The following is a 26,876-nucleotide window of genomic DNA, read 5'->3' as shown; positions in this document are numbered from 1 at the left end:
GGTTAAAAGTTTTTCTGATCTTTCCTCATCTTAAAACCTATATATACCTCCAATACTGCCCTATACCTCTAAATTCACTCTGCTGTTTATGTCCTTTGCAGTTGCTATCCTGAGTTTAACCCTTTTCCTGCTACACCTGTCTTGGAAGTCAGACCAGATATTCCTTATATAGGAATGGCTTCTTCCACACTCTTTACTATTGTTATCCTTATTGATAGTCCCTCCTTTCTTCAGCCTGTGAGTTTTCTTTTTAATTCCTGTTGTTTCAACTGATTTTTTTCTCTCTTACTGTCTCTTTTGGTTTGAATTAATGCATTTTTATTTGTTTCATGCCAAACATCTCTGTTGAACACACTGGAGACAAGTGTCAGATTTCTAATGGTCATTGCTTCTATTCCTGCTCTCCTTTATAAAATAAATGGTAGGTTATATTTCAGTAGAAATCATTTAGAAAGGAGTCTGTGGCTGGGCACAGGTGGTGGTGCCAGGCTTTATGTATCACTCTGAGGTCAGGTGCAGCCACCGTGTGACGCCAGCCCTTTCTGTCCCTGTGTTGCACAGAGCCCGGTGGTGGCCATCATGACCACGGGAGGAGGGATGAGATCCTTGACCGCACTCTATGGCAGCCTCAGGGGGCTCAAGAAGCTCAATATCTTGGACTGTGCCACCTACCTGACTGGCTTGTCTGGTACCACATGGTGAGTGGCACTGGGCAGCCCTTGGCTGGAATCTCCCTCAAGACACCAAAGTGCTGAAGGAGGCTGGGACTCATGTACAGTAGTTTACCTATACCAGCTTCTCAGTATATTCTTGAGCATTCGTGATCTTCTTCCAAAATTGACAGAATAAAGTCTTTTCTTGGGGGAAAGTCACATAATTTGCAACTATATGAAAACAAGCGTTTTTCTGAGAATGGTCTATAGAAAATTGTTCCAGCTGTTTTGAAAGGAGTAATGACTGTGACTTCAAAGGGAACGTGACAGTTTCATAGGGAATTGAAGAAAGGAAGCATTAATCAAGAACTTAAACCAGAAACATTAAATGTAGCTATTGCCTACCTCAAGCCTTGGTGTGCTTTTTATCCCTCTTCAACATGGATTTCTCTTCCTAGGACCATGTCAAACTTGTACAGAGATGCTGACTGGTCACGAAAGGATCTCGACAAGCAAATCAGTGAGGCTCGAAAACATATGACAAAATGCAAAATAAATTCCTTCTCCTTGGAATATTTGAAGTATTACAAAAAGCAGCTGTGCCAGCGGAAAAGAGAGGGCCGCAAAACATCTTTTATAGATTTCTGGGGGCTTGTCCTGGAATCTTTTTTGCATGATGGGGTACAGTATATCATAAAGCAGCATTCACTGTGACTTACCATTTTCTGAAAATTTGTTTCTAGAGAAGATATTTTTCTGTTGGCTCTGAGAAAAGGAGTTTCTGAGACTGTGCAAGCAAATATGCAGCCATTTCCAAAACTTTGGTACCAGACTTGTAGATGCTCATCCATGGTGGAAATCAGCATTCTTGCTTGTAAAATTTTGAGTATATTTTTCTGAGAAAATTCCAAGACTAACATTCAGTTAAATGAAATAGTATTACTGAAATAGTATTACAGTTTAGAATGTTTTCAAATTCTGCAAATTACTTGTTTAGAAATAACAAAATTGCAGATATTAGGCATGCCCATCAGAGGTGTTAACAAAAGGACCTGCAGAGTTTTATAAGGTGTGAGGTCCTCCATAAAGCTGCAGCACAATGCAATAACATGTTTTATATTAAAAGTATTGCTTTCTGCTCTGTATTATTCCTTTCCATTTTCATCTTAATCTGTCATCAAATAATCTGGTATCGGATTGGATGGGTGCAGCTCTTTCAGTAGCAAAATGTCTAAGGGAATTTTGAAAACTATGGAACATTTCAGAAGATAAGCCAAGCACACATCATATATTAGAGGCAGGAATTTTTCTGCCCTGCAAGCTTAGATGCAGAGAATATTGCCATGCTAATTTTTGCCTTAGTGTAACCATATTTTTGGAATCACAGAAAGACAACCACAGACTCTCTGATCAGCAACGGGCCATTGATCGTGGTCAGAACCCACTTCCTATCTACACTGCAGTCAATGTCAAGAACAACTACAGCACTCTGGATTTCAAAGGTAATTATGAGACTTTTTGGAGTCATTTATCTTTATATTTAAGGTGGTAAACCATGGAACAGTCTTTTTAGACAGCCTAAAAACCCTCTCTTATTTGAAGACCAGAATCTCAGCTGATGTGTGTTCATATAATACCCTTGTGGTCAGGTAAAAGTTTGACTGTCTATGCAACAGACTCAAAAATATTCCAAAGCCTTTCCACATTCATGAGTTTTCAGTTGTAGCATGCTTATAACTCATTGCTATTGGTCCAAAATATTAGAACTCAAAAATTATTTTGAGGGCTGTAATAAAACATTGTTCTCTTCTCTGGGTACTTTTTTACAGAATGGGTGGAGTTCACCCCATATGAGGTAGGATTGCAAAAATACGGGGTTTTTGTTCGCACCGAGGATTTTGGCAGCGAGTTCTTCATGGGACGATTGATGAAGAAGGTCCCTGAATCCAGGATCTGCTTTTTGGAAGGTAAGCTATTAAAAACAACAAATTATTTTATTGCTTGTTTTGTTTTGGGGGTTTTGTTTTGGGATTTTTTTAATTTTTTTTTTAATGTGAGCTATATAAACTACACTCTAATAAAATAGGTGGAGGACTAAGATGGCAGTTTCACCAGAGAGGATAAATATATTTTTGCCAAATTAATACTTACTATAATGGATTCAGTTTACAGTAAAGAAGAAAATTCAGAGGGACAGTCAGTTATTTATAGTAGTTATTTACACTATTAAACCTAGTTTTGAATTAAAATATAGTATGGCTTCCAGTACAACAACAAAATTGAGGTCCCTGTGAATCCATGGTTCAGCCCATGCTACCCCAGAAGGGTGAACTTCCAAGCCTACTGCCTGTCTCACAGGTAGTCAGTATTTTGCATGCTCCCTATAAACATTTCACATGAGCCTGTCTCACGGGTAGTCACTATTTTACATGCTCCCTATAAACATTTCACATGAGCCTTTATGCTGATTCTCTGCATCAGGGTGTGTTTGAGCGTGCCAGGCCCTCCAGCTCCAGAGGAGCAGCCACACGTCACTGGCTCCAGTTTCCGCAGTGCCTGCGCAAGGCTGGGGGAGAACAACACAGCCATCCTCAAAACATTTTTGCTGTTGGCTGCAGCAGAGTATGGCTATGTGTTCTCCTGACAAATAGACAAGCTGTCAGCTTGTGACTGACTTCACAAGCAGACTTCTCTTTGACTGGCCACTTGACTGAGCAGAAGGAGACACTGTACTGTTCCACCTCACTCTGTGCTGGATTGTCCCACATTTGCACTCCCTGAATGAAGAAACAGTGAGAACTTGTGCCCTAATGGATAACCAAAGAAACTGCTTTTCAAGCTCAAAAATTCATGGTCAAAACTGATCCCTTGATGTGTTAACAGGCTTATTCTCAAAAAGGGAATACTACAAAAGCAGAGGCTGTAAGGTTATGTTGTAGTTATGCCCTTAACAGTATAATTTCACATCAAATCTCTTGGATTAAAAACTTTCATCCTTTCTTTTTGTACAAGATTCATGATATTTGGGAGTTTTTCCTAAAAATACAAATTCCATATTAATTCACAAAGATCTCCACAAAGATCTTTTTGTCTAACATAGACAAAAAAACTGGATATCAAAAATAAGGTCTAAAACCCAGCAGCCAAACAAAAATGACACACCATGCTTTTAAAACAAAATGACAAAAAACAAACTGCACGAGTTTCATCATAACAGTTTGAGATTCATGATATGTGAATGTTTGAATTAGAAAGCTCTTTTCTTTCACAGGCATGTGGAGTAGTTTATTTTCATTCAATGTGTTATATATCTGGAATTTGTCCCATTCATCAGAAGATTTCTGGCACAGGTGGACCCGGGACCATATTGACAATATAGGTAAACAGCCATACTTCTTTTTCACTGTGTATTTATCGTCAAATGGAGTTATATGTCTCATACTGCAAAGTACAAATAAATAATTTCAAAATCTCTGATCTTGTGATCTATCAGGGGTCAACACTGATGCTAGCAGATGATTAAAATGTTAAGAAATAATAATATTGATCTGTAAATTATTACTAAAGCAAAACAATTTTGACTGCTTCAAGTGGGAGGTACAGTAATACAAAGAAGCTCAATACATGTCCTTTTCCAAAGCCCGTTCCACAAACGTGTGTATGTCTGGAGCGGACTTTTGTTGCTGCTTGACTCTGTATCTTGGGGGTTTTTATCCAAGTCCAGACTGTGTAAGGAAATGGTATTTGTCTAGTGAGAGTAGCTTGTCATTTTCTGTTTTGTTTGGTCACCTATGCTTGTTGGTCCTTTAAAAAAGAGAGAGAGCATCATCAGGGTTTATTACTTTCCTCGACTCCGTGAGGGCTGTCCCTGCTCTGGGCAGGTGGACTTCACCATTTTTCCCCGCAGAGGAGGAGCCGGCGCTGCCCGCGCAGCCGCAGGAGCTGCGCACGCGGCTGTCCACGCCGCCCGGGCCCCTGGGCTGCGCCCTGCGCGCCGCCCTCACCGACCGCGTCTGCCTGGCCCAGGAGCACAACTTCCTCAGGGGCCTCCAGATCCACAACCAATACCTGGAGAACGCCCACTTCCGCAGGTGGAAAGGTAACGGGAGACCTGCGGGCCTGGGGAGACGATTAACCACCTGAACAAAACAAACCCCAAATTTGACATTACTGGGATTGGAGGCCAGGTTTGGGCAGAATCTCTATAACATCAATCTATGGTTGATCGTACTGCGGGACGTAGCATGGCGTGGTGTTGAGTTACGTATCAGTGATTTGCTGGTGGCACTCACCTCCGGAGGCTGGGCCACCAGGTCCTTCCTCTTTTCCAAGACACACTCCGTGGGGAGGCACAGTAAACCCCTTTCATGAATCTTAGAACTGCAGGTCCAAAACTGCATGTGGAGTGAGAGGGAAGAAGAGAAGGGATATGGCAAATCTCCCTTCCCCAAGGACTGTAACCAGCTCTATGGACATTGTGTAAGGGTGGAAAAACAGGCCAACAAGTTTTGTGGTATTGCACTTACAGCAAGAATTTCTTTTCTTTCAGATACTGTGTTAGACACATTTCCCAACCAGCTGACACAATCAGATGAATTCCTCTCTCTGGTAGATACTGGATTTTTCATCAATACAAGCGTCATGCCACTTTTAAAACCAGAGAGAAAGGTGGATGTCATCCTGCATTTAAATTACAGTGCAGGATCCCAGATACAGGTGGGAGTAATTGAAACAGTCTTTATGTCTTCTTCAATATGTGTATACCTATAATTTTTTTAACACTTAGGTGCTTTTTATATTGGTCCTACTAAAAATCTTAACTTTTAGCATTTTTAGCTTAATGGTGAAGCACAATGCATCTTTTATAGGCTGAATGTAGTCTTGTTTGTTTTTCTTGTAGATAAACTGTATTGTGCTAAGACTCAGGAAAACATTAAATCACAAAAAATCTTCTGCCCAGTGTCACAGTGCTTTTTATTAGGGGTTAAGAGCTTTTGCACAAGCAGCTTAGAAAATATCTACTTTATTACTGGACACCAGGAAATCCTGACCCTTAAAATCCTATTTGAAGTCTTAATACTGCTCTGTTCCTTGATCCAGGCTTTGGACCAGACCTGCAAGTACTGCTCTGAGCAGGGAATTGTTTTTCCCAGGGTGGACTTGAGTGAAGAAGACAGGAAAAAGCTGAAGGAATGTTACCTCTTTGATGGTGCTGAGACTCCAGGAGCACCAGTACTGCTATTTTTTCCGCTAGTTAATGATACCTTCCAGAAATACAAAGCACCAGGCAAGTATGCAAACATGTTAAAAAGAAGTTTTACATCATGGACAGCCTATTAAAAGGAGTGTGTATAATACTCGAACTCTTGAACTTCACTGTTGACTCTTTTCAGTACATCAATCATTTCTGTTGCTTAAAGTTAATTTTTTTAACCATGTGAGATTTGATGCAAGGGCTGTGGTGTTTCCATCCCTAAGCTAGTTATCTTGCAGGTAATTAGCTTTTAGGTAAGCTTGATGTTTCTACTAACGTGTGCTTCCATAGATACATACTGTAGGTACCTTCAGGTACAGCTAAGAACTAGGCTGCAGACCCATATAAGAATAATCACCCTTTTTTCTCCCCTCATCCTGTGAAGCCAGTCTGGTATGCACTTGAGCCAGGGACTGAGCTGCCAATTTGAATAAGAATTGTTTTTTTTAAAAATAAAGTCAAACAAGTAATTTACGCTGTGAACTCTCTCTGTGGAGAGACACCTCCTTTCCTTCCTCTGTTAAGAGTTTGCTTGCTCATGACCAGGGTGATTTCTCTCAGCAGTGATTTCTCACCCCTCCTTGTAGGTCAGAAGCGCTCAGAGTCAGAGATGGAAGATGGCAAAGTTGATCTCTATGGCTGCTGTTCCCCGTATTCAACATACTCCCTTCAGTACACTGAGAAGGCGTTCAACTGCCTGGTTCAGCTGGGTGAATACAACATCCTCAACAATGAGGACCTCATTTTACAGGCCTTGCGCACAGCAGTGGCACGGAGAAGGCAGATGAAGAAATAATGTCAGACAAGACAGGGCGCTTTTAAGTCCTTTAACCTGCTGAGAGACTGAAGGTCTCTTACTATTGACCAGCAGGCTTCAAAGCATTCCTGCTCAATCCCACTAAATGGTAATCTCAGGTGAACAAAAGACTGAAGAAAAACCTTTTCTCCGAAGAATTTCACTGCAGAAATCTGTTGCAATTCAGTTACAACAATGGAGTATGAATCGTTGTATGGTACAGAGGATGGGCAGCCACAAAGAAGAAGGTGCTAAAATGATAATAAACATGGTGCTCGTTGCCCTGAGAAAGAGCTTTAAGTGTTTAAGCCTGACATCTTCAGGGAAGACCACATTAAAAGCATATTTTATTAACTTGGCTTGTGTTTTGTATTTGCAAGGTGGTCTTGAGACAAGCAGCAGCCTTTGGGACAGGTTTGTGACTGGGGTCATGGCACGCTGCATGCTTAGAGAAAAGCACATGCAGTCTGGAGAATAGCACTGTGGAAAGGGACCTGGGAGTCTGTGGCAAGCTGGATATGAGCCAGCAGTGCCCTGGCAGCCACAAGGGCCAAGCTTGTCCTAGGGTGCATCAGGCCAAGCATCACCAGGCAGGCAAGGGAGGGGATTGTCTCTGCTCTGCACTGGGGTGGCTTCACCTCTAGTCCTTAGTGTTTTGGATGCTACAATGTGACAAGAAAGATAGAAAGCTATGAGAGGGTGTCCGAACAAGGGCATTGAAACCATGCAAAGCCTTGAGGGGAAGCCCATGAGGGGTGACTGAGGTGACTAGGTCTGTTCAGCCTGGAGAAGACAAGGCTGAGGGGAGACTTCATTGCAGTCTGCAATGTAAATATCTTGTTGGCTTGTCAGGTTTTGGGTTGGTTTTTTGGTTGGTTATATGTTTCTCTGTGGGTTGTGGACTTTTGGGATTTGGGTTTTTTTTGCTGTAGTGCTTTTAGAAGGTTACGTTGAAAGGTTAAACTTAGATTGAGTTTCTCAGAGTACTTAACAGTAGGCTATCTACAATTTGTTGCCTATTGAAACCACCTGTGGTACCATTTAAAATTCTTTGGAATGCAGAAGATACAGACTAGAATATGAAATGCTGTGCTTGATGCATCCCAGGCTGTCAGTGCACACTGCTGGCCCATACTGAGCCCACCGCTGACCAGCACCCCCAGGGCCCTGTTCTTGCAGGGCTGCTCTCCAGCCACTCCTCCCCCTATTCATACTTGTCTCTGGATATCTTGTGTCTTCCTGTATTGGGTTTGCATGGCAAAGTGTTGATAGCAGGGTGGGCTGCTGCTGGCGTGGCCTCTGTGGCTGCCAGCTGCATTTCAAGGCTAGCGTGGAGGATTTTATCTTTGCTTTCCAAACAAGTTGATAAAGATGTTCACAGTGTGCTTAGCTGAGTTGTGTTACTCTGAAGCTTTAATCAGCATCATCATTCTGGCAGAGGCAGCAGGACACGGTGTTTCTGCAATGACAGGCTAGCCAAGGACAGCAGTGCTCTGTGCAGCTCTCAGTTCTAGAATAGAGAGGAGAAGTGTTAATGACAGGGAGGGGTGCCTGTGAAATGCCTGCCTTGTGCCTACAAGGGAGCTCTCTGGATATACTCATGCTTTTATTTCTGTACTGCTGAAAAGTTGTAGCTTTAATAGTGTGGTTTGTCTGGGGTAAATTCTTGGAAGATATTTTTTTTTGTATATTATAAACAGGTTTTGCCTCTCAGCAATTCTTTACTTTGTACCTATCCTTCCAGAATTAAAGTCTGAGAATTTGTGTTGTTGTAGTGAGGCAGGACTGATTTTCTCATGACCAGTTCACTTTCTTTGCAAGGTAAGTGTGCACATCTCAGGTGATGGTTCTTATAGCTACAAGCAGGGCAGATGCGATTTCCTTACAGATATCACCAATGCTTCCAGCTCCAGCCATTCCCAAGCTAGTGGGGAGCTGGGTATATCGTATGTGGCTCTGTGCTTGTCTTTTCTTCTAGGATGCCCATCAAATGGATAGGCTTTTTGAATCTACTGTGGTCATTTAAAAAAATGTCTCATTTTATACATTTTCTGGTAGGCCTTACTGAAGATTCAACAAGTTTGAGGGAGGCTTTTTACACCTTTTGCATGTGAAACCTGAAGAGGAAGTTCAGCGGGGAGTGCAATAAATAAGTCTGGAAGGTCCTAGGAGAGGGGAAGAATGCTTGCAAAGTTGTTGGATGTAAAACTAAACCTGGAGGGATACCTAGCTTGACTGCATCCTTTGCCTTTGCAATCCTTGTTTGCAAGTACATAATAAGCCTTTAGCAGAAAGTCCAGGGACAGCTTTCTGGGCTTTCCCACTTTTGCTTGCTAAATGGTCCTACCAGCTTGCACTTCTTTGATAAGTTCATTTTATAACACTGTACAGAGATATTCAATTGTGTAACTCTGATGAATTGCTATTAGGCTGTGGAAGAACAAGTAAAATAACAAATGAGCTTATATTATACTAGATTATTAATCTGATTTCTTTCCATGGCTTATAAAAGCCAGAAGTACCATCAGATCATGTTGCTAGACTTGATAGATGTCAGACTGCTACCTGCCATGCAGTTACTGAAATGTCAGTCTTGATGATCTGTGGCTGACCAAAGTCTATCTTGATGAAAAATGATCCCTCTTCTATTATAGATATCAGGAATGGTGAAGTCACCACATTTTGTGGAGCTATGTTGTGATCAGTGATCATCTTCCAGCAATGGATATGCACCTTGTTTCCAGCCTCATTTATTTTGGTCAGAGCCCAGATATTAGCACATTACATCTTTTCCTAGCACCTTAAAAGCCACTGCATAACCACTGTTTCTTTATTAGGATCAATTTTATAAAAAAGTTTACATCACAGCCTTCTTTTTGTCAAACCACTAGATGCAACCCTTCAAATTCTGATTATAAACCGCCCCCCTTTATCTGATGTATCCAGCTTTTTCTCATCTCTTGCACACGTTCCAATTCTTCATTGTCCCTTTATCAAATGCAGACTCCAGTACCCTTCCCATTACTGCTACACACTAAGACATTAACATTGCTTTGTTATTCTTATATTCTTACACATAAATGAGTTCCCGGTTTCTATACATAGAATCCAGTTGTCCTCATTTGCTATTAAAGGCTTCTCACCAGTTGTTTGTCTTCCATAAGCTGGTTAGTTAGATTTTTCCACACTCCAGTCTTGCCTTTTGTATGGGGGAGGAAATTAAAACATACATTTGGCAATTCTTTAATCATAACTCACACTCCAGTGCATTAAATTTTACCATGGTTAATCAGGCCAGTCTATCAAGTAGATCAGATCATTCTTTATGATTTCCTTGTCCTTAGTATTACTCCCTTGATCTTTGTTCTGCAAATCTGGCCAGTCATGGTGCCTTGTTTACTTCCAAAGCACTCATGAAAATGTTCAATAGAGTTTGAGACTGGTAAACTCTTAAAAATTCCTCAAAATAAAACTTTTCAGTGATATTTATCACTAAGGACTGCTTCTGAAATCAGTTAGAAAACATATTCTTTACCTTCCAAATACAGACTTTCTTTTCAGTCTTTGCATTAAAAGATCTTACTATCTTTGTACGATACACTTTAAAAAATGTGATATTCAGCATAGAACAAAGTCTGTTTCTTCATATTGAAAAACACTATTTCCTACTGACTGGCTACCAGAGACAGCTCGGGGCTTACCAAAACTGCTCATCACCTTACAGGGAACGTCTAGCTAATGCTAACCCCAGAAAGATCTCTTCCATGCAGTTACCTTTCATTGCCATTTTGCTATGCCATGCACATTTCTGGGAGGACATCCTGTAATTACTTTGGCATCCTTTTCAGCCTTGGTGCACACTGGTGACTTAAAGGCAGCTTCAGTAACCTGCCTTGCAAGATCAATGCATCCGTAGGACAGCACATGTTTTGGTCTCACAGTGGCTCCACCTCTATAACATACCTAAAAAGAGGAAATTAAAGAAGAATTTCTTTGCATAGTCCAAATATAAGTAAGACTTTTACAAAGTTTAAAAAAGAAAGAAAAAGGAAAAAAAATTAAAAGAAAAAGAAAGGCGCAGTTATATCCCTTTATTAATATCAACTTCCACCGGCTTTCCTATCCTTTTTCCCTGTTCCTTTATTTCACAGCTACATCGTTTTTATGCTCTTTACTGAACCATATGGATAGGCATTCAGTTCACATGCAAGGGAGGTAGGTCTTTTAATTCTGCATTCATGCAAAGTGTTTCAGACATAATTTTTTACTCCAAATATTCCCTGGTGTTTTTATACACACATATATATGGAATTTGATTGGGTGGAACCTGTCCAGACAGTAAATTGTACTAGTTAATGACTGTCCTAAGGCCAACTAATTACACATCAACAATCTTTTTTTGGCAAAACACTCCCTTGTGTGGTGGAGCACAGTTTTCAGTGGATAATTGCTTTGTATGCTAAAAGTTATATATATATTATAAACATTAACAAATGCTGTACAAAATGTATGAAGCATAAAAGTAAGGAATGTATGCAACTTGAAACCAACTCTTCCTTTAACATAGAGATTTCTATCAACTACTTCAGGGATGATGGAGTATTTGGCATGCATGACTACCATCCCACATTTTGAGGAATAGCAAGGGAACCCAGAGTGGTAGTATATGATAATTTATTTTTAATTAGTCAGATATTGTATTCATTATGCCAATGGCAGCCAGGGTAAACAAACCACTGGCACATTACTACATCCCCCTTGCTACTTTTAAAAATTGGCACAATATTCACATTCTTTCTGTAGTTCTGCAGTATACCAAGAATTAAAATAGCTGAAACATAGATAGTCAAGAATCCTAGACAATGTTTTAGAAACTAATTGGTAAGAATGATCTCTGTTCTGTCTTATTACATGTTGGTTGACTATGTGATCATTTTCATTATTCATTGATGAAACATGTAAAGTGTCTTCTTTTTGAACATAGAATACAAGTGTTTTATTATCATTTCTGATTTAGTTGCATAATTAGTAATTATTTTTGCTTTTTATATGAAGTAATAAGGCCAAACCTTTGATAGCATTTTGCTTTCTCTTCATAAACATTTCCTTTTTATTTGCACATATGAGCTTATTGTTGTCTTGGACTTGTAGAAACACAGCGAATAATTAATTTTCCTTTCATGTTGTATCTGTGCAATGTGATCTAACTGAGTAGGTTTTAGTTATTACATCACATAGGGTCAAAATATCAAACACATGTGAGAGTTAATGCAAGAGCTGTTTAGACAGGTTTCCACATGCTTTAGTAACGCGTGGCTCCCTTACATTTATTGTAATGGCTATCCAGCAATGTTTGCCACTAAGAATTTGTTCTTCTTTAATCTGTTTTCTTGACCTGACTTAGGAGTCATGCTTGACTTTGATGTCTGTGAGTTTTAGCACAGTATAGTGTTGCAATGGTGATCTAATTTCACATGTAATAGGATGTACCTACAAAGTTGCCTATCTTGATCTCCTGGAGAATGTTTCTTTCCTTACGCATTTCTGAAACACTTCCTTAAGATGTTTTGCAATGGTTTCTTTAAAGTCGTTCCATACAGAGCTGTCGACATAGTTTAATCTTTGTGATCAGCCCTTTTGTGAGTAAGTGGCCACACTAGATTCCTGCACAGGTTTGTATTTTATCCTGATGGAGCATGTGTAATGATGGTGAGACTCTTTTGCTTACCAGTCCCAAATTCTCCCATACAGCTGTGAAGCCATGTGGAGTCCCCAGGAAATGGCACTGTTTTGTTAAAGCCCATGTGAAGTCATGTATTGTAGCATCACTGAGACCCCATCCCATGGGCAGCTGGCATGAGGCACGGTGATAGCTCAGACGGAACAAGGGGAAGCTTTGACTCCCAAAGGAGCCCGGGTTTGTTAAGCACTGCTTACATGACCTACCAGGTGCCCTGGAAAGGCTATCATTCCATCTTCCCAGTGACAACATGCTGTATATGGGGCAAGATTGGCTGTCATGCGCGTGAGTTCAGATTGCTCAATGAATGAACAGCACGCAAGGCAGATACTGGATGTGAGAGCTTCTGCAACAGCCAGGCCTTTCTCAGACAAGGAAGGGACACAAGGAATTTCAGCACTGCAAGATGAGCTGGAGTGAGTACATCACCTAACCCTGTGCTTCCTTTTCCTCTTCAGGCAGCAAATGGGGTGGGAAATGCCCACAGTGGCTGGCAGCCTTTCCTCCTCTGGGTATGCGCATGTCCTCTTCCCATAGCTTGTGTTTTGTCACCAGGGCTCTCACACTGGAGACATCTGCATCAGATGTGAGCTGTGGTCTCATAATGCACCATTCTATAATCTTTTGTGATATGGAAAATGACAGCTCACATTATACCAAAATCCTGAGGCATTGCCGTGTTGAGAAAAGCAGTCTCCTGATGTATGCTGAAACATGCTGGCTGTAGATCTCTTGGCTGGAAAGGCAATGCACTCAGAAAGGTGCTGTGGCCACTTTTACACTGAGGAAGTAAAAGAGAGCCTGCTTAACAATGGGGAAGGCTTGGAGGAACAGCCAGGATCAGGAGTGAACCTGTCACCTGCATTGGGGTTCCCTTACCTTGCCTGGGACTCTCAAACAGTTCTCACGGGAAATGGCATTTTTCTCTCTGTAGTCAGGAAATGCACTCTGGTAACCAGCAGATTTATGCATCAACTAGATTTTGTAATGTACTTTATCCCTTGGAGCTAACTGCAATGAACACTGGAAATTTAAAGCTGGTGTTAGCCTCTGATGTCACATATGCTAGACAAGGATAGTAAACTCAAAAGTATACCTCTCCAGCACTTGCTGACTTTATTAAGACAGCAAGATACCATCAACTTACTGCAGCTGAAAAGGTTTAGAGGCCAGTTATTTCTGGATAAGTTGCTTTAGCAACCCCAACGTCTTCTAGTGTTTGATGGGATACTGCAGTGATGCTGGCAAGAACTAGAATACTCAAGGCAGTGTGTGCCTTACAAAGAAAGACTAATTTAAGAAATTTATATATAGGCTCCATAATACCTCCAAAGAAGTATTGTATTTTTGCATATGCACAGGTCTTCTATGAGTCAGGTCAGAAGAGAGATTATGTTCTGTGAAAGAATAAACAGACCAAATAACTCTGCAGATATGAGGTACTATCAGTATTTGTCCAGTACAAATATTGTCTGAAATATTGTCTGAATACATATTTTTTCTGAGTCTGAGTAAAGTTATGTTAGCTATATAAAGCTAACTTTACTCAGACTCAGTACTATTTAGCTTTATATGTAACAACAAATATCTAAACTCCCTATTTGTCATGGGGAAGAACATACAGAGACCTTTTAAAATCAAGTTAATATTTGAAGTGAATAGAAGCACTCCTTTTCCTGCTGATTTTACCTTATGGTCCAAATTTTCTCAAGCCATTTCCCTTTTTCTATCCTAATGCCTTCATGGTTTAGTGGTAGACTCAGTGGTGTTAGATTAACAGTTGGTCTCAATGGTCTTAGAGGTCCTTTCCAACCTGAAAGATTCTATTAATCTATATTTGAATTACAGATAAATATGTTTATGTATACCTTTCTCATTATGACATATATATTTATCTTGTTCAAATAAAGACCATATGGGTCACCAGAAGCAGCTATGTGGATCAGCCTGATTCTTGTGAGCAATATTCAACATTGCTCTTGTGGGGATTGTTATGATCTGGACTTCAACATTTTTGCTTTTATTCAGATAGGCCCGAAGCATCATACTGATGCACATTAGCTCCATTTACCTGTATCCCTGAACAGAACATGGATGTTTCTAGTAAAGGTAGTAATCAGGAATAAAACAGAAGGGATTTCAGTGAAGCTCCCTTTCTTTTATGTTCAAAAAGGTGGTCTGAAAAGTCTGAGAGGAACATGCGCTGGAACACCTGATATCAAAAGCCCATGGTATAGGGATGAGACATAATGAAGAGTCTGTAGGCTGCAGAGAAGCTGTAAAGGATGGGAAAGAGTCTGAAGGGAGCAATCATGAAGAATGATTGACAAAAGTGGAAAGATAACACAAAATCTAACTCATCTTTTATTTGTCCTTAGCAGTCACTTTAATAAATCTTTTAATAATTAAATCTGATCCATCCCATGTCTTTGAGCATTAATATTGAATTCCTAACTCAGTTGTAGTGGTAGTTTTATAATGTGTTTATTGTGGTCTTAGACACCATCAGACTAATTAGGGAGAAAAAATCATTGCAGAAAAAAACCTTAAATGAAAATCGTTTCAAGGCAGAGCAACTTTGGGTGAACTGTGTCTCACCACCAGCCCATCAGCTGGCAGACAGACCCCAAAATTTCCATAAGTGTAGTATCTTGGGGTGGCCCAGCAAGGTTTCTCTGCTCTTTGAGCTGCAATAACTCCATAATTTGGCCACTGAGGCTCTACCCCACAAGTCAGGAGTGCATTTTCTCAGAGGGTTGTTGCAGCCCTCTGGTGTCAGTCTTTCCCTCTGACATTTCCCGTTGGTCCCAAATTTGTCTCTTATAAATCTGCTGCTGAACATCTTCAGATGGCAGCCTGGGGTTTCACAAAAAATCCAGCTTGGTATTACTCCCTTAATGCTCCAGGACATGAGCTACCGCTGCACAGCCTGTGCTTTATGGGCAGCAGTCCCAAGTCAGGCTGCCTATTTCACCACCACGGGGGCCTTTGGTGATCCTTAACCTGAGTGTGGCGGGAAGTTTGTGCTGCTACTAGCCACATTGAATTTTGCATTCTCTGCCACCCTGGTAATCACAAAACTTCTTCTTTGTTATTTGAGTGGATACCAGAGAGGATTTTTCATTTATATGCTAATAGAGCTTTTGCCCGAGGGTGTTTTGCAGCTTCACATTGCAACAGGGTGAATCACGTGCTAACAACAAACCCAGGCTCCTCAATGGCAGGCTCCCTCTGCATCAGTAACTTTGGAAACAAGTGACTGAAGAGGACATGCGGATTGCCCAGGGTGGGATTCATCTCAGCTGCCTTCAAATATAGGGAAGTTAGGTTTCAAGCGTGGCCTGGACATTAAGGCTTCTCCAGAACAATCCGTGTGGAGATGTTTAGTCACTACTTGCAGTTGTCATGCTTTTTTTTCATCGACTCAATATAGAGAAAACACAACCAGCTTCTACTATGAGTTTAATTTCCAGATGACTTAGTCAAGTCATAGTCAAGTATATCCTGAGTGCACACCTTGTGAAAAGGATGTGTTTGCCTCAAAAGGAATAGTGCTTCATAGCAAAAGCAATTTTGAACTTTGAACTAATTTGGGAAATTTAATACCAGTGCCAGCTTTGAGTCAAAGGTACCTTTGGCCACCTCTGTCTTGAGCTTAAAGAAAAAGAATTTCATATAGGGAAGCTTGAGTTAGGAAAGAAAAGTTAGTTTCCAGGCAACAAGCAACTTTTAGTCAACTTCCTAAGGGATGCTGAAGGATTCTTCCCCCAACTCATTTCCTTTTGTCTTAAAAGCAAAGGTGCAATATGACAAGGGAAATGAAAACAGGATCTCGTGCAAAAACCTCACACCCATTAGCTTCCATACATTTCAGAAACATGACCTTGATCTGACAGCTTTAATAAATGTTCTCATTCCTCGGTGAGGTGCTGAAACTCTTCTAGGCACTTCAGCCAGGGACACAAGTAGGTTGTAGCAGAAGAAATAGAAAGTGTGTGTGCTTTTGTGTATACAATCACTTTTGTCTAAATGGTTTCTTGTCACCATTCTCACAGGAAAAAACAAAGATTCTAATACTTTATTTTACAGAAATACAGATGCTCACATTAAGTAAAGCATCAGCCAAGGAATGGGAGAGACTTGTGACTCTCCTTAACTTACTGCTGTAGATTATCTAACTCTGGCTTCAGTTAAGCAGTTCTAGAAAATTTCAATACAATGAAGGTGAGAAAGGAAGTTAAAAGCAAACTTAGCACTTGTATTTCATGAATAAAATTAATGTGCTTATTTCAAAAAGCATCAACAAAAAAAGATAACACAGATAAAAAATGAAACCTAAGAAATCAAACTTTAGGAAGGATAGAATACTCCATGTAAGATGATAAGATTGTCTTAACTTGTTCTTCTTGTAAGAACAACTTTTCATATTGTTTCCTCTGTTCACATAAGAAAAGTATGTAATGAGACTTCTAGAAGTCATTGGGTTTGTCTCTAGTTTCTGTTAGTCAAGGTCCTGGTACAAAACTCATACCCACAGTCAGAGTGGCAGTGATTTCACACGTTTGCCCATCTCTAAGAGGAAGCAGGATGCTTTGTCATCCTATTAATCTCAAGTTCTTTCATAAGCACTAATTTTAATCATTCAGGGGGACTTTCAATGCGTATGTATGTGTGGCTAATAATGCTTGCATAATGTCTTAGAAAATTTAATCACTGAGCTTCCTAGAGGTGTCCTGAACACTTGCAGATCCTCATTAGATTAAAAAAATTCCAACAAAAAAATTGTTCAATCAGTCCATTAAATTCCAATAATCTGCTAATAGCGTCCAGCCAGATGACAATTTCAATACAGTTGGTAAGAAATCTGGAGCTTTTCTTCATGAGAAATTGATATTGTATTTTGTTGAAATATTTAATGATTTTTTAAGGTGAAATGTTTGAATCTCATTTAAATTTGTTAAGCTGCATGCTGTATTAAATGTGAAGCCCAGAAATAAGAAAGACATTTCAAATGGAAAAATGATAAAATGTAGTTTAGGGAGCAGAGAAATGTTACTTATCATACCTTCTTTTATTTCTTTTGAGATCGAGTGTGTACGCAGAAATCATGATGCAACAGCACTTTTCAGGGAAACATGTTCCTTCAGAAGAATTCTTATTCTCTTCCTTATGTAAATGTCTTCATTCTAACAACCATCTCCATAGCTGTTTTTAAATTTATTTTTTATTGTGGATGTAATTATGTATGGAATTCAGGTGTTTGCATGGAGAAAATACGCTGATGTGTTTATTAGACTATTGCTATCATCACTTTTAGAATATCACTGTTAGGCTATCTCACACAGATGATCTCTATCATATCATCAGTCAGGTTACAGCTGCTACTGCATTTCCTTGAGCCCCAGGTGGGAACAATTTGGTCCCTCAGCAAGCTCTGCTCAGCCACAAGACCTGCAGATATGAAGGCTCACACCTTACAGCAGCTGCTCTTTGGACAAATAATGTGGGTGGGAAATTTCCCTGTTTCAGAAATCGTGGAGGGGTGGAGCTCTGACTCAGTGCAATAAAACACCTGTTCAGCAACTTCTGAGACTTTGTCAAGGTTGTAAATTTGTTTCAGGAGGCACTGGCGCCTGTGGAGCCCAGTACTAAGGTGCCATTCACAGCAGCTGCTTTTAATGTAGCAGCGATCTCGATGGCATCGACCTCTGCCTTATCTCAGGTAAGTGGAAAACAGAATAACCCTGGCAGGAGTCTTGGAGTTTTGATTCAGATTTGCCCCTGAACTACAACAGGTCGAGTTCCCTGTTATCTATAGGACATAAATTTCCAAGAAAACCAGATTATCCTTTCTTGGATATTTGCAGTTACCAGGACATGGAGTCAGAATCTTTCCATATAGCACAGAACTGGTACATCTATTTTATTAGCCACAATGAGGAGGTGCCAATTGCCTGTTCCACACTGAAATGCTACAGTGGGGAATTGAAATAAGTAAAAAAAAAAAAAAAAAAAGAAAAATCTTTACTCTCTTTTTCATCCACGTTCTTCTTCTTTCAGCAGCATTCAAGCAGAAAATCAAGCCCCTTGGAAAATGAAGAAAGAAAATGGATGATGCACTATGTAGCCCCAAGTGATGATGCTAAGGTACCATATTTTTACAAACTAAAAATATAGAGGACTAAACCAATACTTTTTTGAGCAGGGTAGGATCTTCCCCCCCTGCCCAGATTTGGTTATTAAAGATTCACGTGGTTATGTAGAAATAGGAATATTTAATGAAAGACAATTTTCTTTAGAGGCAACATCTGCATAGTATTAATAATAAAGAATGTGTTGTTTCCATGGATTTATTCCTTAGGGAAATCTCTTAGTGGAAAAGTTACTGATTTGCTGTTAAAATGAGACTCACTTTGGCTTTCTTCTAATGCTATCTATTGACTTCATGGAGCTTTACCCAGAACAAATGGAGAATGTTGGCATAGGCAGAAAGTCAGAGCATGGTTGTTGGCGAACCTTTGGGGTTTGGTCAGTATTGCCAGTTTTCAGGACAAATGCCCACTTTGATCCCTGTTTACTTCCTCACAACAAAAGAACAACTCTGGACACGTTTGCAGGGCCTCTGGCAGAGGCAGAGTTGCATCAAGCACGTAGCAGCTCTATCAGTGATGATTTTTGCTGCTGGCATTGTGCCAAGCTGCCTCCAAGTAAAACATGGGGGCTACAAATGGAAAGAAAACTTACTTTTGATGGCATTTTAAATGATGTGTGATTCAAGCGTCTATAGCTCATATATATTTGGTTGGGTTCTTTTTGTGTAACCAGACTACCAAATGAACAGAAAACCACAAACACTGTTTTGCCTGTGTATGTCACAACCTTATCAAACTGATTGATCAAACTGATGTCTTGTTAACAGCATGCTGACAGCTCCTACAGATGGATATTAGTGTACAAAAGGTACAAACTACCAGTGGGGAGTGAAACTTGCTGTAAGGGCAAAGTAGCACAACCAAACCTGACATGGCATTCAGGTGTTCTTAATTTACTCTGTGTGTGTGTGTGTGTATGTGTATGCTAAAGCTCGGCAATAGAATGTACTAAAGCAGGAAAAGCAGCTGTTGGGGGAAAATGATGACCCAATCTCCTCAGCAGTTTTGTAATGATTTAATGTATTCATACTGAAGTTCTGTTTTGGGTTAGAATATCCATGGCTAAAAGCAACCAACCCCCTTTACCACTAATGTAGTTACATTTACATAAAGATTGTTAGAATCCAGCGTATGTTTTAGAACATACCTGAAGTAATAATAAAAAAATTATTCTGTGGCCATAATCTCCAGTGTAGAGGGGGCTGTGGGGCCCTTTCCACAGCTTCAATTCATTATTCATGCCATAATTTCTTCCTGCTAAATGAATTTCTGAAAGTTCTGTTTGCTGTGCACAGGCATTTAACAACAAAGACATTCTCAGGCACTCTTTATTTACCTCCTGGTTTTGAATGCCCTCTCTCCTTAAGTAATAAATCTTGGCAGAACACTGGCACTAAAGGCACAGACTTGTCTAAACTGGCCAATTTCTGCCTCTTACAGGTATTGAGTTTCCTAGGTAGCTTTGGTAATTGCCTCAATTTTTGTAAGTCATAGCTTACATAGATAATCATTAGTAGGGAGCTATTAGAAAGGATAACATGCTTGTAGCAGACCTTGACTTCCCGGAGAAGTAAACAGGTATAAACTTTCCTTAATGCAAATGCTCAAACATTTGCCTAAGTACTTGTTTAAATTTGAGAGGGCTTTGCATAGCTGTGTGATAAACTGAATTACTACTGGATTTGGTTTAGTAAAACATGCCTGGGGCTGTGCATGGAATTTAGCTATAGTGCAAAGTCAGATATGTTCCACTGCTAAATTTTCAGGGGAATGTAACAACAATTCACAATTGTGTGGAGCTGGCTCAGCTGATAATGCTGAGATCTTACCTCCCCTGTTTAGAACACAGCCAGGTAAAATATCCTGGGCCTTACATATGACTTTGAGCAACAATGATTAATTTATTTTTCAGTTTTGGAATACACCCATCCAGAAGCCAAATACTCTATTCTTTGTAGCCTGATGAAGATAATGCATTTTTTTTGGCACTTAGCCCACTTGTTTTGATGTGCTGCTTCTGTACCTCACAACAAAAAGTGTTAGCATTTAACAGTCAGCTCACTGAAGACATTCTGGTACAATTCCTGGTCATAAACTTGAGCTGATGGGCAAGCAGGATGGTTATATTAGGCACTGGCTTCTATTTAACATGCCTTTCAATTACCCAGTGTTTTATAAAAACATCAATCTTGCCATTTTTAACAACTTCATAGCCTGGAAATTACTGCATTTTTTTGTGCAATTTCCTTTGATGACCTTCATTCTTATAGAGATGGAAATGATTTGAGAGGTTAAGCTAAATTTTATCATGATGGATTCCCCATGGTCCAACGCTCTACACACTTCAGCTGATGTACTGTCTTGTCTCACTGATTTCTTATACTTTGACCTTTTTATCAGCCTTTGACTTTTGTCACAGTAGCAGCATGTTTGTAGGTGCTTTCTGTTATTTCACTCAAGAATTACTCCCTATTATTTTAATTGAAGTCTCTCAGAAAATATCTTCCAATAATTTCATCATCTTCAACCAGCTCTGCTCTATTTCACTTCAGATTGTCTTTTCCAAATTTTAGTCATTAGCTTTCATAACAGCTTCTTTCTTTGGCCACCCCCTTTTTTTGATGATCTTGCATATTGTGACTTTTTAAGAATTACTGATCTATTTGTCTTCTGCCATTATCTGAACTTCTCCTTGAGCACTGTCTGAATATCAGTGACCACCTACCTATTGGTCACTGAAGTGGCCATTTGTTTCTTTGCCCACTATATGCTGTGCCTTCGGTATTATTTGTCTGAATATCTTTTTGCAAATACACAAGTGGCATTATAATAAGTTTGGCCATTTTATAACTTACACAGATCCTTGCTACTAGAACTGCAAACTAACACTTCCCTATTCCTGAATCTGCCTCATTTTAATGCTATAATATTTTTTTCATTAGTGCTTGCTCAGAAGTCCTTGAAAATTTCCTTATTATTTCATAGCCTAAGTCAAGGTGACTTTTAAAATTACGTATTATTTATAGATATACTATTTATACCTTCCCCTTTTGTTGGAGAGATTCAGTTCAGGATCTGATGATAACATATTTGTATGCAGATTAAAGCTCTTCATGTAGCAGTTGCAGTCAGACCTCAGGGCTGTTTGCATTTTCTCCCCTGCAAAGCCTCATCCTCAGACATCCACTGTAGTCATTTTATGTTACTTCTACCAAACAAAGACCTCTTACTACTATAATCATGCATTAACTGCAGAACTTAATACAATCTGAAATTCCTTCTTTTCTTCTGCTTCTGTTCCTAAACAGTGAGAGAGGGAGCCATCCCCAGCGCTGCTTTACCCTTTGCATTCAATCTCTTTAGTACAATCATGATTCAACTCTCTTTCCTTTCTATAAACTTGAGCTGTTTTGATAAATATTCCCCAACTGTTTGCGCAGTTAGAGAATCAATATGAGTACCTGTGCTGCAGCCATAGGAAGCATTGTCTGTTTTCTCCTTCTTTTTGCTGATATCCTGCTTGCTGTATCTGCTGCTAGGGGACATGATGGGTATGTTCTCTGAAGATGTAAAATCCATTAAGCACATGTGATTGTCACAACTTCTGCAGACCCAGATGGTCAGACCTAGCACCTTCAACAAAGAATTGGAGATAACCTTCTTTGAAATTAAGGATTGTAGTCAAAACTATTCCATGTCCATCAATCAGATAACCATCCTTGGTAAAGAAAACCTCTGTTCCCACAAAGCAACTTGGAATATTTGTCCAAAGCCATGTGTTGTGGAGTCCTGAGACATTCCCTAAGGTGCTAACACTCATCCTTAGTCATCCCACTCTCATGAAAATTATTGTTTTAAAAACAAGCAAGAAAACTTAAAAAGAACCCTCCTTCTCTCCAATTATCCAAGCACTGCATTAAAACAAGACTTTTTTGCATAAGCCTTTATTCTACCTACAGCACAACACAGGCTGTTGGCCAATAACAAACCAAATATGAAGCATCTCTGATTTCCAGATTCACTGAATTTTGTCTTCACATTGGCTGCTGATGGTCATGTGTACAATTTAATGTTACTGGCTAAATGAACTTTTTCAGCTTATTTACACCAACTTAACTTTCCTATTCACCCTCTCCCTCCACACCTTCTCTTTATGCTTAGATAGCTACAGGCTTTAGGGGTCAACAAAGTTTGTGAAGAAAGTGCATCTTGCTGCCTATTATATTTTTGCTGTGATGCCAACTGGAAGAGACACCTTTAGCAGAACCTTGGTTCTTTTCAGTGTTTGGTTGTGTTACAGTCAATACATATATTCAATGTATTAAGATACATCTCCTTTGTTGTTTTTCTTTCAGCAGGAAGAAATGACACCTTACTCCTTGCTTACTGTAAGAATCATAAAGTTGAAAAATGCCCATCAGGCAGATTTTTGTAAGTACCACATTTTTTTATTGATGTTACATTGTTCTCAAATTACTATATCAGCCTCTGTTTCTGCTAGATACTGCACAGATGCAAAACACTGAAGTCATACTAGCTAAGAAATCACAGTTGAAGGTAGTTTATGCCACATAATATCTTTTTGCATTATCAGAGGTTTATTTTGAAATTGGAGTTTTTTCCACTTTATTTGTCTGACAAGTTGGCTGTTTCAGGGGCTTGAAAATATCTTAACACCAGAGTAAACACACAGATGTTTATATAACATATCCATGACAAATGCATAGAATATAGAGATGATATACTTACATACCAGTCCCTCTTAATTCTTTGGTTGTCCTGAGCATCATGACATCAGCTGACTCTTGCCCCCCAATGAAAAATGTCTAACAGAAATCTTTTGGGGACTGTGGTACATGGTACATGCAAAGTGTTCTGAAAATGTGTGGTACTTGTACCACCAGCCCTTGCCTGTGGTTCACATTCCCAGAGATTTTTCTCTGAAAATTTTCTCCTGCCATTCCTACGTGTGTCTCACGAACTTGGCACATCACTAATTACACAGTTTTGCATATCCCTTTATCAAACTGTTCTTCCTCCTCTTGTTTTGCTTTTTCTTTCCTTTTGGGGAGATCATGATGAAGTTTGCTGAAGTGATAAAATCCTACAGATAAAATTTCTCACCATCCCTTTGTATTTCACTCATTTTGGTGTTTCAAGACCATGGATGTCAATGTCACCCTTGTCAATTTTCCAGTCAAGTGGAAAGAAGTGGTCTGTTCACATTGTCTGTAATACAGGGCTGAGAAAATAGAAGGAATATTATAGTACAGCAGAAAAGGTCAAATTAATTTCTATTCCTTTTGAGAGCTATGAAACACTGCATATATGTGCAAGATCTCACCTTCATTCCTTGGAACTGCTGATTTAATTTTTCTTAGTATCACCTTTGATCTAGAAAATTGAACCAGGTAAGAACCATGATTCAGCTGCTTATGCAAAGGGATTGCACAAAGTAAAATGATGCTGCATTCTCAGAAAACAGTGTTACAGTTGTGACCTTGCCCTTCATGCTGAAGATAGGGAGATTTCTGAGAAGCCTCACTTAGTGAGTTGTAGACATTTTGAAAATTCCTATTATGACCAAAATGTACACCCCTGGACTAGAACTCAAGACATGTGGGCTCAGTTTTTAGCTCTGTTCATGGACTTATTGCATAAGAAGTTTAGGTAAATTTATACATCAAAACATTCTGTGCCTCTGTTGCCCTGTCTACAAAACAGAGTATCTTCTCCAATACCTGTTGTTTCTCTCTTATCTATTTAGGTGATGTGCTCATTTTGAATCTCCTACTACTGTAGAGAGATTTTAATTAAGGTGTTAGGTAAGGCCTAGAAACAGTGGGAAGTATTTTCAGATTCTTTTGTTAATTACCAATCAATAAGGCTTGGGGACCAGTTGGTGAAGAAAATTGTCTTTTCTTTCTGTCAGTAATTCCCCAGCTAATCTGTGAGCCTGTTTGAGACTGTTTCTTAAGGATGTCATAGAATGAAGTGCTGTAGACCAGGGTGCTGTTGAACAAGGAAGATAAATAAACATCAGATAGGTTGTGACTTAGTCAACAAAAAGCTATCTCTGCTTTCAAAGAAGTTGAAGTCTCACAGGAAAAATAGTGTGATACTGGAATTTAAAAACTTATGTACAATTCAAAAAATATATATTGTACCTTTCAAGTCCTTGATTTTGCACTGCTATTGATGTTCTTTTAGCTTAGCGCTTTTATTTTAACATTTGAATGCATTTGAATTATTGGAAAACTAAAATAACTAGACATGCTTCTGTGTGCTAATGAGAATAATAAAATTATATTTAGATAGCTTTTTTCAGCAATATGATCTTTCCCCTGTAAAACTGATCAGAAGCATCTGATACAGATGCTATCTGACTCTGAGATATCTGTAGAAGAATGGCAATTTTTGTAATAACATATGCCCGACTTCCCTAAATTTTCAGTTTCCCTGTATCAAATCCAGGAGCAAGCCACCTTTTCAATCAAGTGCAGCCACTTCTAACTTGCTTTTTCTACCTGAATGCTGGCTTCCCATCTTTTTCAGCATATGCAGTGCTCCATTCCATGATTTTCTCTATTTGTTGTAAGTGCAGTCACACCAGGTTATTTGGTCATAGAGTTTCTACGTTTTTCTTTGACTTACTTGCCAAATCCTGGCTTCAGGGAACACTACTTCTGTATATTTCCACTGATATTCCTCATGATTCCGTGCACCCAACTTAATCTTGGCTGGTTTTTTTAAAAATATGCACCTCAAGATTCATGGGATGTGTGTTTCACAAGCCTGGGATGAAATTCAAGTTTATCCTGAAATCTGATGTTACACCTTTGCCTGTGTTACACCTTTGCGTGTAGACAACACATGCTGATGGAGTTTGGCACACAATTAAAAAAATTAAACCGAAAGGAAAACAGTTCACTCCTCCTGAATGGGTCAATTGGCCCCTTTCATATCCGTGCTGTCACCCCACCCTTTTTGTGGTCTCCTCCATATGAGTGATGTTCCTCTCTAGCATCTGCTTCATGCTGCATATAATTGGTTTCTGTCTTGTCTTATCTTACCGTGCAAATGCTCTTGACAGACCTGGGCTAATTATTTTGCACTGTACTCCTAACTAACCTTTATGCCAATTAGTAATCATGGGTCAGACTCAAACATTTCTGGCACTCCCTGACCTCACTGCGGGCACTGGAGAGAAAGGCACCCAGATAAGATCACTTACACTCATCCTGCTGCCCTGCAGGCACTGAGTGTCATCACCAGGCCCCAGTGCTCTATGCAGCTTGGCTGTGAAGGTGGTACCAGGACTAGAAAGGAATAAATCCCATTAAAGTTTGCAGTCTGGTGTCTATTTTGCAGTGGTATTCCCCTCCTCAGTCCAAGACTGCATGCAGCCTTTGGTAAAATAGTGACTTTTTAGGTCACCGGTGTGTCCATTTGCTCCTTCTCAGCTGGAAGTCAGTGCTAGTGCTTTTACAAAAGCTCGTGTTTGCTAACTATTCATGGTGTCACTTCTAAAGAGCTCCCCATATGTAGGAGGAATATCTGGTCAGGATGAGAGGGAAAATAGTCTATTATCTTATTTTCTTGCTGATGATGCCCCTTCCCAAAAGAAAGGAAAGGGAGCTGGTTGATGGGAGAGGAGGACCATGGTGGCACAGATTCTCCAACACTTTCCAGCTGCTCTCCTTAAACAAGTGAGTTATTGGGTGGCCACACAGAGCTGCACCAAGCTCCCAGCCTGGCCATTTTCACCATCATTAGTGTTTGTTTTATGGCAGCCTCTAGACCCCGTGGCTGAAGCTGACACCTGCCCCACAGACAAACAGAGGATCAGTGAGAGGGTCTGCCTCATCTGGCATGCCTGAAGCCCAGGCACCAAGAGAGGGAATTGCCCTGAGGCAACAGAAGTGGAATAAACCTCTTCCAGATCCTTAGCACAGGTGAACAGATCTGCAGTTATGTCATCTCTCCACCACTACTTAGTGCCATGTGAAAGAGCAAAGCAGCTGGACTCCACTGGATCTCACCTGATCCTGAAGATCTGAGTAAAGAGGTCTGTGTGACAGTACTCCTGTCTGAAGCTGTGGCAGCCTACGTGGGTACCAACTGGTTCCACATTCCAGGAGATGACCTTTGCTGTTGGAGTGCATGTTCAGGCTCGTTAACACAGATGAGGTGAAGAGTGGTGGTGTCAGGTCTGGCTTGACACATTTAGCCTCAGTGGTGCTGAGTGTTTGCAATGCTCTTCCTGGACTGCTGAGGTGGA

The 26,876-nt window shown here is 39.9% G+C and overlaps 1 protein-coding gene and 1 pseudogene across 1 annotated transcript in view; both read left to right on the top strand.

Moving 5' to 3' along the window:
- Positions 1 to 6,703, top strand: part of LOC132074851 (uncharacterized) — a 52,777-nt gene extending 46,074 nt beyond the window's left edge. Inside the window, 9 exon segments of the mRNA XM_059474889.1 lie at positions 562 to 698; positions 1,112 to 1,334; positions 2,041 to 2,155; positions 2,483 to 2,620; positions 3,925 to 4,032; positions 4,561 to 4,752; positions 5,203 to 5,369; positions 5,754 to 5,940; positions 6,495 to 6,703. Coding sequence (XP_059330872.1) covers positions 562 to 698; positions 1,112 to 1,334; positions 2,041 to 2,155; positions 2,483 to 2,620; positions 3,925 to 4,032; positions 4,561 to 4,752; positions 5,203 to 5,369; positions 5,754 to 5,940; positions 6,495 to 6,703 — 1,476 coding nt within the window.
- A 5,990-nt stretch (positions 6,704 to 12,693) lies between these two features.
- The window catches only part of LOC132074533 (cytosolic phospholipase A2 epsilon-like), a 36,830-nt pseudogene continuing 22,647 nt past the window's right edge, over positions 12,694 to 26,876 (top strand).

This window comes from Ammospiza nelsoni, chromosome 6 (assembly GCF_027579445.1).
Source record: "Ammospiza nelsoni isolate bAmmNel1 chromosome 6, bAmmNel1.pri, whole genome shotgun sequence".
Classification (NCBI taxonomy): domain Eukaryota; kingdom Metazoa; phylum Chordata; class Aves; order Passeriformes; family Passerellidae; genus Ammospiza; species Ammospiza nelsoni.
This window is presented reverse-complemented; position numbering and strand designations above follow the sequence as displayed.